At 37.0% G+C, this 13,981-nt stretch overlaps 1 protein-coding gene across 1 annotated transcript in view; it reads left to right on the plus strand.

The window, feature by feature from the left end:
- LOC126252611 (Ca(2+)/calmodulin-responsive adenylate cyclase) overlaps nucleotides 1-13,981 on the plus strand; it is a 370,372-nt gene that overhangs the window by 333,911 nt on the left and 22,480 nt on the right. Inside the window, exons 23-25 of the mRNA XM_049953514.1 lie at nucleotides 10,400-10,532; nucleotides 10,621-10,638; nucleotides 11,850-12,066. Coding sequence (XP_049809471.1) covers nucleotides 10,400-10,532; nucleotides 10,621-10,638; nucleotides 11,850-12,066 — 368 coding nt within the window. The remainder of the gene's footprint in view (nucleotides 1-10,399; nucleotides 10,533-10,620; nucleotides 10,639-11,849; nucleotides 12,067-13,981) is intronic.

Below are 13,981 nucleotides of genomic sequence, written 5' to 3' on the forward strand. Positions count from 1 at the left end.
AGAATGTAAATACGAGGCTTGGAGCTTTAACAGTAGCAACTATTTATTTACAGCTCGCACAAAATTTACACATGTTTCAAAGTTTTACTGGCCTTCAAAGTAGTTACCAGCATTGTGTATAACCTGTTGCCAGTGATGTGAAAGTTGTAGGATACTCTTAACAGTGCCAGTTGTGTTGACAGTTCAAGCGGCGCAGTCTATTGCCCGATGAATGTGTAGCAGTTCTGAAGCAAATGCCATGAAGTGTTTTGTTCAGTTTAAAAATCAAGTTGAACTTACGATGGCTCAAGTCAGAGGAGTGCAGTAGGTTGTATAGCAGTTAGCAGCTCCATCAGTCAGACAAATCAGTAACAGCTTGCACTGTACGTTCTTGAGCATTGTCCTGCAAAATGATGGTCAGGTCCTACACAAATTGACAAAGTGTCATCACTTCTGTCTCTATGCTGTTTATTTTTAGAACACAACCTACGACCAGCTTAGGGACAGAAGTGATGACACTTTCTGCAGAACCTGACCATCATTTTGCAGGACAGTGCTCAAGCACAGTGTAAGCTGTTACTGATTTGTTTGACTGATGAGGCTGCACTCACCTGACTTAACCCCTCATGAGTTCAACTCGATTTCTAAACTGATGGAAACACTTCACGGCATTTGCTTCAGAACTGCTGAAAATTTGTCGGGCAATAGACAGCGCCACTAGAACTGCCAACACAACTGGCACTACTAAGAGTATCCTAAGACTTCCACATCACTGGCAATGGGTTATACACAATGCTGGTGACTACCTAGAAGGCCAGTAAAAATATGAAACACGTATCTATTTTGTACGAGCTGTAAATAAATAGTTGCCACTATTGAAGTTCCAAACCTTGTACTTTAGGAGTAAAGAAGACCACTCACCAATCAGCAGAAGCTTTGAGTTGTCAGCAGGCATATACTGAAGAACAGAACTTGCTGACTTTCAGAATAAATCCCTTGCCGAGCTAGGGTATATCTCTCTCTCTCTCTCTCTCTCTCTCTCTCTCTCTCTCTCTCTCTCACACACACACACACACACACACACACACACACACACACACACACACACGCCCATACGTTATGCTGGCTGAACACACAATGCAGGTTTAGTAGGGTTGTGTCAGGTGATGTTTGTAGAGGAGAGAGCGGCGGGAGACAGGAAGCGGGGGCCGGGGTGCGTAAGTAGCGGCTTGGATGGAGGCAGCAAGTTTGCTGGCTAGGAATGAAGGAGAGACGGATTGCTGGGGCACAGGAGGAAATTGTTGGGTAGAGGGTGTAGGGACAGTGGATTAATGGAGACAGAGGCTAAGAGGGTTACAGGAGTAAATGATGTGTTGGAAGGGTAACATCCATCTGCATAGTTGAGAAAAGCTTGTGGTGGACAGAAGGATCCACATGGTCTGGGTTGAGAAGAAACTATTGTACTTGAGTATGTTTTGCTCAACTGCATGTTGTGCTGCTGGGTAGTCAACTTTGTTCTTGGCTACAGTTTGGTCATGGCCATTCATTTTGGTGGACATCAGGTTGGTTGTCATGCCGACATAAAATAGTTATGCAGTGATTGCAGCAGTTTTTGTACACAACATGGCTGCTTTATTGGTGGCCCTGCTTGTGATGGGGTATGATAAGCCTGTGAAAGAAGTGAAGGAAGGCTTTGATTATCTGTCCTTACACCATGAAATGAGGGATGTTCTACAAAATAACCTTTAAACTTCTCTTAAAGTAGTATTTGATTGCAGCCCCCCTCCACTCTGCCAGTCTTGACAATATCCTGGTCCATCACTATGCTACTCCCAATCCCAATCACTTGCCACAGGGATGATAACCCTGTGGTGAAGCAAGGTGCAAGACCTGCCCAGTCCACACTCTCAGCACTTCCTTCTCAAGTCCTGTCACAGGATTATCCTATGCCCCTATGCCATCAGTGTGTGGGCCACCTGTGAAAGCAGCTATGGCGTACACAAAAACTGCTGCAATCACTGCACAGGTTTTTATGTTGGTATGACAACTAACCACCCGTTGATCAGAAAGGCCACTGCCAAACGGTAGTTATAAATAAAGTTGACCGTCAAGTAGGACAACATGCAGCTGAACACAACATGATTGAGTTCAGTAGCTCTTTACAATCTGGGCCATATGGATCCTTCCCTCCACCAACAGCTTTTCTGAACTACACAGATGGGAGTTACCCTTGAAACACATCCTTCACTCCTGTTGCCCTCCTGGCCTCAGTCTCAATTAATCCACTGTCCCCACACCCTCTACCCAACAGTTCCCTCTTCCTGTGTACTGTCACTACACCTCACTGGCTCTGGCACCTGTGTATCACAAGCATAGGTCATGCACATATGCACATGCCACCCCCCACCCCCACCCCCACACCCACACCCCTCCCACATCGCTAGTCAGCAAACCTGCTGCTTACGTACCAAGCCGCTTGCTATCCTCTTCCTGCTCCTCTTTCTGCTTCCCATCCCTCTGCTCTCTCCAATATATACATGCATGTGTTTATGTGTATTCTAGTTCCCAACGGATTTACTCTGAAAGCTAGCAAGTTTTCTTTCTCTTTTGGGTGTGCCTGTTATGACTCAATGCTTCTGCTACTCAGTTAGTAGTTTCCTTTACTCATAAAGTGTTGAAATGCTCTTAGTATAACTTACTTACAAACAGAAGCATTACAAATCCTGTAATTTTATTTCCTGGTGTGGCTTTGAAATTTTATTACTACTTGTTTTCCAAGAGCAGAAAAAAAAGTTATGGGACAACACATTCCCTTTGAAGGAATCCTGAAGAGGTGCATTGCATAAAATCCTCTAAACTTATTTTGCACGTTGTTCTAAAAATGATGTGACCAGTTGATCATTAAATTCATTATTGTTTACTAAACCAAGTTAGTGTTTATTGTGAAAAAGAGGGAAGCAAATATTGATCAAAACAAATTGCTAATTATAGTTACAGATGTGAAGCTTTTGTGAATGCAGAAACATCAAAGAAATTGTTGGCACTTTTGACAGATTTGAAAGCCTTTAGAATGGAATTCTGACATATGAGAGAGTAATATTTCTTCTGTGGACAATACTGGTTTGAATATTTGGTACTTTTCTGTACTAATTCATTTATCAATACTCAGGAAGTTTAAAGGAGGGGCTTCCTTCCTAATGATGTTATATGGCACCATATTATATACTTAGTTGTCCCTTGGAATGTAATACAATAAAATTTCCTGATACGCAAGATCAACATGCTCAACTTCATTTTACCATGTAATCCACTACAATCCATTGGACACTTTCAGGTGTGATAAATCAGTCAGAATCTTTTACCTGTTCCTCTACACTCGCAAGAACTACATGCATGGGTGTGCCCACACATGCCCACACACATGCACATACACACGCACAGAGAGAGAGAGAGAGGGAGGGAGAGTGCTGTTTATTGTTAATTCATTGTAATTTGGGACTTTCTAGACCAGAATATGCATGGTTTTGAAGAAAGTTGTGGGGTACAAGTGCAAGTCTTCCACTTAGAATTAAAACGTGTAAATTATTAGAAATGTAAAAGTATTTACTTGTGCAGTTTAGACATGATCTTCCAAACAATTATATTTCAGGCATATGACAGTTTTCTGATGTGTGAGATTTGAACAGGATAGTTTTTTGAATGACCAGTGGTTACAAACATCATATACACAAATGCATTTTACAATTTAAAAAATATGAAATAAATTGGAGTAAATTAATAGGATAAAGTTGTTGCTGGTGATCCATCGTGTAGTGTTTGGAATAACGCAAGTTAATAAGTGTTCAAACCTACTTAGAGGTATAAAGATGAAAAACATGCTTACTCTATCAGATTGAGTTCAGTTTTTGCTGTTGGATATGTACAATTATATTAAATATTTAGTACTGCATACTTCTCAAAATAGACTTATTATATCATACTCATAGATAGCAAAAGATCTGTAACCAACAGTGTGTATTATTGTGAAAATCACAGTTGTAATGATTAATGCTGGATGTTTTGTGCTTTTAGATAACCCTTGGAGCTTAAAACACTTTATAAAATTGAGTTTTTGCTGTAACCTTCCTTGCTGCTTCCCTTTCTAATTCATCATATAGTGCTAGGTGCTTGAGTGCTAAGCATTTTATAGAAAAGAAGATTCGGCCTCCAAATGCTGATTGAAACATCAAGAGTATCCTATTCCACCACATAAGCTGTGATATAAAATAGAGTTTTGTTTTTAATATGTTAAAAATGAAAGTTTTTTGAACCATCAAAGTGTGCTGTATCAGTACTGAATCCAATTTATTACATCCCAAAAAAGGTATGTTTTGAGAGAGAAGTTGTTGTCTCATTTTAGATTTCAGCTATAGAACAATAATATGGCCTCACTTTATATACTATTAATGGCTGAATGGGCTGTTAGTAATTTTCTCTGCTCAGATAAAATAGCATATCGTACCCTTACTCTGCTCCTCACTCTTTGTCCTCCAAGAAACATATCTGGGGCCACAGTATGTGACAGTGTGCAAGTGGCAGAAATTGAAGCTTATACTTTCCTCTCATTTTTGGTACTTATCAAAGTACAAGGAATGTTTCATATGAGAAAAATAAAAGGCAGTAATGTAATGAAACAGAAAATGTAAATGTCCTTAATCCTCACTTTTAAACAAGAAGCTGCATGTAGCAGGTGTGCAACCAAAAGTTGTGAAAGTTGCACAGTCATTAGAAGAAATGTATTCTATTGACAGCATTTACTGTGGAAAATGGGAGGAATAAAAGCCAAATGAAGAACTGTGTTGAAAATCAAACTGAAGGCCAACACTGGGATATCACTTCAGATTTGAAAGTTTTAATACACAAAGACAAAAAGAAACAAGGATTACAAATGATTATAAGAATGGCTGTATTTCAAGTAATGTACAATATGTATCAGGTCTACTTATTTATTGTGCTATAGAACAAATTTGAATGGAGTTCATAGTTTCAGCTATCCATGACTGAAGCTGCAAATAACAGACAAAGATACTGAAACAATCAAGCTCAACAATCTTGTAATTTAATGTGTGGATCCTTCTAATTAAGTATTCAGTAGATTCTGGACCTCCAACTGAACGTGCAGTGAAACATTTGCCATGAGCCCCTTTTGTGTTGTGCTGACTAATGGGTGGGGTGGGGGATGATGTGTCATGACGTGGCTAAATCAATGAAATGAGAAAGTGGTGAATTAAATGTTATTACAAGCAATGTCACTTCTGATAAATAACACACTTACAGCACCAATGTCTAGTATATGGAACACATTAATAACTTTCATTTAGCATATGTAAATTGCAAGATATAATGGGTGAACAAAAATTGGGAGTAGCCATTTACTTGCTTGTAGCTGACTGATGTCTGGCAAATAATACACATTATAGTTCTAAGAAGTTCACTAGCTTCTGGGCTACTTTTTTTCCAGTATCATGCACACATAGATTCACTAAAAGCTAAATGTACATACTCTGAGAAGGTGACACCAGTCATCAATGAGCAGCTGCCCAGGCTGACAATGGGGTTGGACTGGTGGTGGTGGTGGTGGGGGGGGGGGGGGGTATAATTGATGTATGGGGCAAGGAGACAAGTAAGGAGAGGTTGGAGAGGAGGCAACAGGGGGATCTCAGCAGCACCACCACCACCACCACCACCACCACCACAACCAAAATGACTGTTTGACAAGATGACAGTAACAAAACAATGAAAATAATAGCTTAAAACATTGTGAAATTCTGTATGCTGTTACATGTGTACAAAACACGTATTTACTAACTTTCAATATAATTGCCTCTGGCTGAGATCATACATGCTGGGTGCATTGTTCAAAAATTCCTGTACTTCCAGTTTCTCTTACATTCAGTGTTACTAATTCCACACTATAATCATTTATTAATTTCCTAGAGTTGGACACTCATTGTGTCTGTGAAAGAGGGCTAGTTCACATGAATTATTGTGTTTGGTGTTATGGTTGAAATGGACAGGACTCAGAAGACTTAAACATTACTTTTCCCAAAGTGGCATTTGTCACTCAAAGAGGTAGGTAGCGTAATTGATTAGCTTTGTTGACTATATCTAGAATGAATTTTCACTCTGTGGCAGTGTGTGCATTGATTTGAAACACATTAAAACTGTGTCCTAGGTCAGTCTTGTACCAGTGATATTTTCTGTTCACAGGCAAGTGTCAGGGAGTTTCAAATTGCTGCACACTCCATTGCATAATCAAAATTTATTCTGGAAACAATGCCCTAGATTGTGCCTAAGCCATTTCTCCACAGTGTCCTTCCTTTCAGGAGTGTTAGTCCCAGCAAGGTACACAGAACAACTTCTGTGATCTTTGAAAAGTTGGAGAGAGGTACTGATGGAACTAAATCTGTGAGGGTGGATCCCAAGTCATACTTGGATGCACAGTCGGTAGGCAAAGATCCCTGTTTAGAGACTGTGTTCAGCACACAACACATTGCACCTTAGAACTGTGTTTACAGTTCATGCATCAGAACTTGAAGGGAAGATGCCAGTCCATTTTAACAACCCAGGAACAAGCATTCAAATTGTAACATTACTAACAGAGTCTTCATTCGTTACACTTCCAGAATGAAAAAAATTCAAAAACTTTGAGTTCACAAGTTTTTATAATATAGCTGCATCAGCAAATGAAATGAATATATTCCAGACCATCCTTATATTGTGTTGTGTACAGAAAAGAGAACAGGTACTCATATTTGCGGCAGTAGAATCAATCATTCATAGATACACAGTAACCATCATAGAAATCAGATGTAAGACTTCAAAAAAGATTTAATGTTTTTCTCTGATACAAACAGTGTGAATTAGTGCTCTGATATTTTACACAAGACATTTGTGTAACAAGACCATGGTTTCATCATAACCTGTGTCCATGGTTTCTTCTTACATTTTGTTAAGTCATTCTGTAAAACCTAGTTTCAAGGTCGATCAATTAGCCAAAATATTTCAGTAGGTTCTGGGGTCAACAGATTTCACATTTGTGTTGGGAGTAACAAAAACTTCCTTTTGGGAAGGTCTGGTGAACAGAAACCAGGAAGCATCTTGAAATGCTGTTTTAAGCATTCTGTTCCATAATAGTGAGATCTAAAAATGTGTAGTCATGTTGAGAAAAAATTTTAAATGATTTTCTAAAATAAAAAAAAAACGATAGCTTTGGTCTATATTAAAACTTTAGTGTAATTAACAAAAATATGTGTTAATTAATTTGGATTAAGTTTTTCACTGCTTACCACAAGAAGAATGTATCAGTGTTTGATGTATGTTTAACAGAATATTAGTGTGCATTTACCAAGAATTATGTTGAGCTAGAAGTTAGAGAATTAAGTATTATGGGAAAATATTGTGTTTATCAAACATAAACTTTGTGTCATGCTAATGCTATTGTAAATTAGCTGTAACACCACATAAAATTTCTATGCTTATTTTCTAGCCAATTTCTATACTAATCCTATACTGTATTATTATTATTATTATTATTATTGTTATTATTATTATCGTTATTATTTTACTTTTTGTGCAGTTTGAAAAACATAGCTATATTTTTAGGATTTGTGGTACAAGAGTATCTGAATATCTTACTTGCCTTACTAGCCTTAACTTAGTGGCTGAGGGTATTTTAGATTCCATACTTGTAGGTTATATTTCAGTACTCTTTCATGACTGGTCTGGTTTCGTCCAGATTTCAAGTGGTTGTTCACTACTGTAATGACCAACTTGTTAAATACATATTGTCTTGAGTATAAATATACAAAAATTAGCATAGCATCAGAACCGTTAGCAATGAGTAATGTCGAAGAGTTCTTGCAGTATATATGTTGACTTTTATACCTTCAGACTCAAATGCATTTTAGGAACAGCACACACTTCTGCTCCTAATCAAGTGGAGCAAAAAGTTGTACATTATTATTGATCTACAAATACTATTCTTGTATGTTGTTAACTAATAACGTATCTGATTATCGATTTCTATGGACTGTCATATTTATGAAATTATAAAATCTGTTGTCACTTTGCATTACTGTTCAAGTTTGCCCAAGTTGAATATAATACCATAGGTGGTTATGAAGATGGAGAAGAGACTATAAGTACTTACTAATACCAACTTTTTTAATTCATTACATTGTGTTGTGTTCCATCTTCAGGCCACACGTAAGACACATAGTTATTCTTTAGAGCTAATCTGCTTTGGTTTTCCTCACCTTAACCTATATATGGCATTCCTGACAAAAGGAAACTATAACTTATGCACTTGAAAGAATAAGTGTATGACTTCTACATCATTTGAAAGTATAAGCTCGAAAACACATTGGAATGAATTAATGAGCAAAAGGCAATGAAAGGCTACAGTTTTTTCATATCCTTCATTATTAGTTATGATTAACAGTAACACAGAAGGCTGTACTCAACATTGTAATGTTAATTTATAAATATGCTATATATTTGAACAAATCTTTTGTACAAATGTAACAGTTTGTGGATGTGTGTGATCAGCAGTTTGCATAAGGGTAACAAAGAAGTAATGCTTTTGTTAAGAACAGGTGATTTTAAATATACAAAATATATAAATCAGTATGTTTTGACATCTGTGCATCACAGCAGATTCTTAGCAGTGTTTTGGAATGCTTTACTTCCTTAAATCAGTGGCTGTCAGATTAGGGAATATCAATATCTGAGGAATGTGAATCTGTGGAAGATGTAGGGTCATCATTCTTTCCACTATCTGCTAACAGACAAAGTAGCATACTTTTTGCTATGCTGTAAGTAATTTTCATACCATGTAGAAGGCTCAACTGACTCTTTTTTCTGAAATATACATCTAAAGAGACAGAAAATATATATTTTTTGCATAAGAATATGCAAACAGTTTTGCACATCGCACAGAAAACAGCATGTAAGGAAAACACATAATGAAATTATGGAAATAAGCTGCTTCAATGCTTCCCGTTGTCAGTCTATGTGACATTATAACCACTAAATATTACAATACTTCTAAAATAAAACTTACATGTGCTTCACTTCATACATGAGAAATTTGATCATTATAGTACAGCAGCTATACCTGAAGTTTTTAATATTCGTCACACTATTTACCTGCTTTGGCAAGTCGCTGTAGGTGTATGTATAGAGTTATAAGTATGACTAGCCAAGGGTTTTTACATAATCCAAAAAGTCTAACACTGAGAAAGGAGTGCGTGTTGAAATATATCATTAGTTTGAGTACATTTTATTGTTAGTGTTTCATGTCCTATTGTTAAGTTCCTGCTAAGGCTTTTAAATTTTTTTCACTTTCTCTCATGAAAAGATACATCTAAAAATAATTTTATTGTTCAAAAGATGAACACATGCTTGCATTTCTGTTTGTTATTAACAGCATGGCTATTGGTGGCAGTATCATACACAGTTTTAACCCTTTGGATGCCAGTTATAACTGCATTTGCAAAACTTTCATCTTCTACATCAACATTTACTTCTGCTCTCTGAAAATCATTGTGAAGTACATGGTAGAGTGTTCTTCTGCATTTACTGATGACTCTTCATCCAAAAGGACATGCTGCATCTGCCCGGCTAAAAAATCCTCAGTCCAGACACAAATTTTGTTTGATATCTCATACATTTGTATCATTATTAATTATTAAATTTTAGCATGATACTTCGTCAAATGCCTTTCAGAGGGAAAGAAATACGGCATCCACCTGATTGCCGTGATTGATGGCTTACAGGATGTCATGTAAGAAAAGCATGAGTTGGATTTTGCATGCTTGATGTCTTCAAAATCTGTGCTGGTTGGCTTGAAGGAAGTCCTTTTGCTAGAGCTACCTCATTACATTTAATTTCAGAATGTGATCTAAGATTCTAAGACATACAGTGTGGAATGAAACATATTTTAAATATAATCTGGGATGCTTAAAGAAAACACTTAGTATGTTCCTTCATTATCAGAATTTTCAAGGCATGTCATTTTGAAGTGTAGAAGCACAATGGAAGGAAGGTCTGTGTGGCATTTTTCGTTACTCTATATGAGGCATTTTATTTTCTTACTTCTCAGATCTTTTTGTGTAGTAAGATGTAGGCCTACTGGGAAGATGGATAAATATTTTAATTTTACTCCAGTTTAATGTCATCACTGTAATAACAGAAATACTAAATCCATAATGCATGTATGTTGTATACAGCTTTCTGTATAGTGTAAGCATATTTCTAAACTGAAGACTGTATTTCTGCTTTTTTATTTATTTTTTTATTTTGTGTTTAATATTTAAAGATTCTCAATATCACCCAAACTGCCATTTACTTTGATTGAATTAATTGTTTTTACTTACAGAAGTCAAAGCAAAGACACCAGTGAATATGAAAATTTGGAAAGTGATACTCATGATGAGGACTGTAAGAAAGAAAGTGATGTGTCCAGTTTTGAGAGAGAAGAAAAACGAATAGCAGAGGAGGTTCAGCGGCAGGTATAGTTCTGTGTTTCTGTCTCAAGATGTTTTGTTAATACCTGTGAAAAATATCTTTATATCCTTCTTGACTTATTATTACAAGCAGCCACTGGACATGGAACTGGTAAGCTATTGATAAGTACATTACTAGTTTTCTTTTAAATTTTTTGATGAAGTGGCATATTATAGTACCAAAATACTGCTTTTTATAGGGCATAAGAAAACCATCAGTTTCCCATGTCATACCAGAAGGACATGCAGCTGAACCTGTATACATTCAAAAGAATAATATCAAATTTTGGAACTGCCCTAGCTTTACAAGGACCCACTTTGATGGCTGAATGCATTAATGCACTGCCTCTGGGATTTGCGGAAGTGAAACGTCCATGGATCAAATTTGTCTCATGGCTTAACAATGATGGCTGATGAGCCAGCCACCCTTGGATACAACTTTTAGACAGTTTTCCACATCCAACTAGGTGAATACTGGGCTGGTACCCATGTCCCATGCCACACTACATGAAACATTTAGAAAAACATTCTCACACTTGGACATGACTTATTCTAGACCCGTACAAATGGGGTGCACAGATTCTGTCATGAGGGAAGTGGTAGCATCACGAGTGGCATCTGACCACCATCTGTCCCTAACATTGCCAAGATCAAACAATGAAAAGTCTAGGTTAGAATATCACCAATTATGGAAAGGATAAATTGCAGCTTGCTACTCACCGTAAAAATGACATGTTGTGTTGCAGACAAGCACAACAAAAGACAGTTACACATTAAGCTTTTGGCCAATGCTTCCATCAGAAAAGAAAACAAAAAAGAAAACACACACACACACACACACACACACACACACACACACACACACACACACCATCACCGCTATCTCTGGTTGCTTGTGCCAGACTCTGGCACTAGTCAGAGAGACAGGTCGTGTGTGGAATGAGAAGTAGCTTTACAAGGAGAAATTAGCAGTTAGATGGAAGTAAATAAAATGATAAAAAAAGCTATAATGTGAGAGAAAGTAGTAATAGGGTAAACACAGAATAAATATAGTAAATGAATTATGGGTAAAATTTATTTGCTCCTTGATGTGTTCCTTTACCTTTACCATGAGTTGTGAATTTCTCAGTTACATTTCTTCCCTTCTGCCATATGTATAAATTTGCTTATCTTTTTCAAACTGACTTTGTTTCTATTTAATTTCTGATAATTTTTGCTCCCATTTCCTAAATTTACTTGAAGAAATAATAAGCAGTGATATTTACTGATCAGGTTTTACTATAAATATTTTATACCCTTGTGAACCTTACACTTTATGTGCAGGAGGCAGAAGTAAAACGTATCTTGGAAGTGAGTGCTGCCACCAGTGCTGGTGCAGGTGAAGCTAGTCAGTCAGAGTGGAGTGAAGATGACGATGATGAAGGGGGTGCTGCCTCAGAGCCTCTTCTGGCAGACAGGGAATCCACTGGCTATACAACAGATGACCCAGCACTTGAAAATGTTTCAATGCTCAATGAAACAGGCCTTACTGATGCAGAAGGTAAAATTTTCATATGCCATCAAAATGCCTGTTTACAGATAAGGCTACTATAAACAGCACAGTTTAGAAGTTTGATGTACACTTATGAGGAACAAGTTTAGACTTCTTCTTCATATCCTCTCCTTTCATCCTGATGACTGCACTGATTCAGCATGGTGTGGATTTCAGAAAACACCAAAAGTGTTGGGGAGCTTTATTGATCCGTGACAACACAATAGCTACTTTCAGCTTATTGAGGTCAGCCAAGTAGGTTCATGTCCCTCTTGACAGTGTATTACATATGTTCAATAGGTTAAGTAATCAAAGTTATTCTTATTACACATTGGTGAAGTGTCCACTGAGTGTTGAGATGGTGTAATGATTCATGAATGTGCATTAAACTAACAGGTAAAGAAATTAGTGTACATGGTCTGATTGTAGGTCCAAAACCATTAGCCGTTGGGGACCAGTGTCAGATATATCAAGGATCCCTTTCAAACCATGTAATAATTCATCACATGGAGACACTGAACTTATACTTTACTGTGAAGAGAGGCCATTACTTTATGCAGTTTAGGATGAACTGCTTTTAAAATGCACCACAAGCCACTAATATAGTCCAGATCCAATTTTTCCATGGTTGCCAATTTTATTTTCCTTATAATTGTCAGAAGTGTTTGCAACAGATAGTAATTTCTTTAGCCGCATAGTGAGCAGGTGATTGTTGTGTGGTCTTCTGGTCTTGTTGCACAAATAGTAGTTGCCCAGGAGTGAACTGTGTGTGATCCGTTACAATGATAATATGTGTATCATGCTATTATAATCTAAAATAGCATAAAACAGCTTGTATTTTCTATCCTTTGTGCAACTGACCCTGGCAGCAGTGGTTTTACCCAGACGGAGCGGTTCACACGATATCCTCTAACTGTGACTCCTGACAAACCCAGTGCCCGCACAACTTTAGACATATAATAGTAACTGTGTAAGCCCCTCATAATGTGGCTAAAATCTACCAATGTCTTGTATCTTACTCATAGTTTGCATGATTGCTATCTGCTAACCAGCAGATAATCTGATACCATCATGTCCAAGTGAAAGTCAGAGTTATTCCATTTGCTAAGATATTCCATAGATGAAAGCTGCAGTTAGTGTGAGTTATGCAAAAAATTATAATGTAATACTACACATTGTTTCAGTATGTAGGACAACTGGTGTTTTGCTCATTTACATTTCCAGTGAAAAAAGATCTACAGGTTGACAGCATATTTTGCTTTCTATACTTCTAATGCATTCCATTGTATGAAGATTTTGCCCTTGATCATGTTATCCATGAACATGGTCATGCAAATCACAAAAATTCAGCTCTGCTTATCATTAATATTCATTTTGGTTATCATTAATAGCATTTAATAGGTATCGTCTTAGAAATCCTCTGCTTTTGTTTTGACAGATCTCTCAAACACACATACAAACCATTTCAACTCTCTTTCAATTTGTGATGCTTCCATTTTTTTACAACTTGGAAAGATTTTATTTTGCCTAGTGCAATCATAGTTTAACTTCGAATTATGAAAACGTTACTTAATCTGTATTTGTTAACAGACAATTTTATAACTATTGCAGTTTGATATTATGTGGAGAAACAAGTGTGTTAAGCATGTTCTTGTTGCTGTCATTGCAGTTTAGTTGAATAGATAAAATGGGGCAGTCAGTAATATTTTCCATTGCAAAGAAGGAATAGAAATGTATAAAGAACAAAGGGGTTACAACAAAAAAGCATATAAGGTAATACTAGGAAAAACAGTTCAATTCATGTTCCTTGTGCCTTCTCCTACTGGATGCCTACAGCTCTAATTGTGCACAATGACTGACTATATTGGTCATGCAACAACTATTGTTTGAAAATATACTGTTGTTGCTCTGAGAACACTTTATT

The sequence above is a fragment of the Schistocerca nitens genome, chromosome 4 (genome assembly GCF_023898315.1).
Source record: "Schistocerca nitens isolate TAMUIC-IGC-003100 chromosome 4, iqSchNite1.1, whole genome shotgun sequence".
In the NCBI taxonomy this organism is placed as follows: Eukaryota; Metazoa; Arthropoda; class Insecta; order Orthoptera; family Acrididae; genus Schistocerca; species Schistocerca nitens.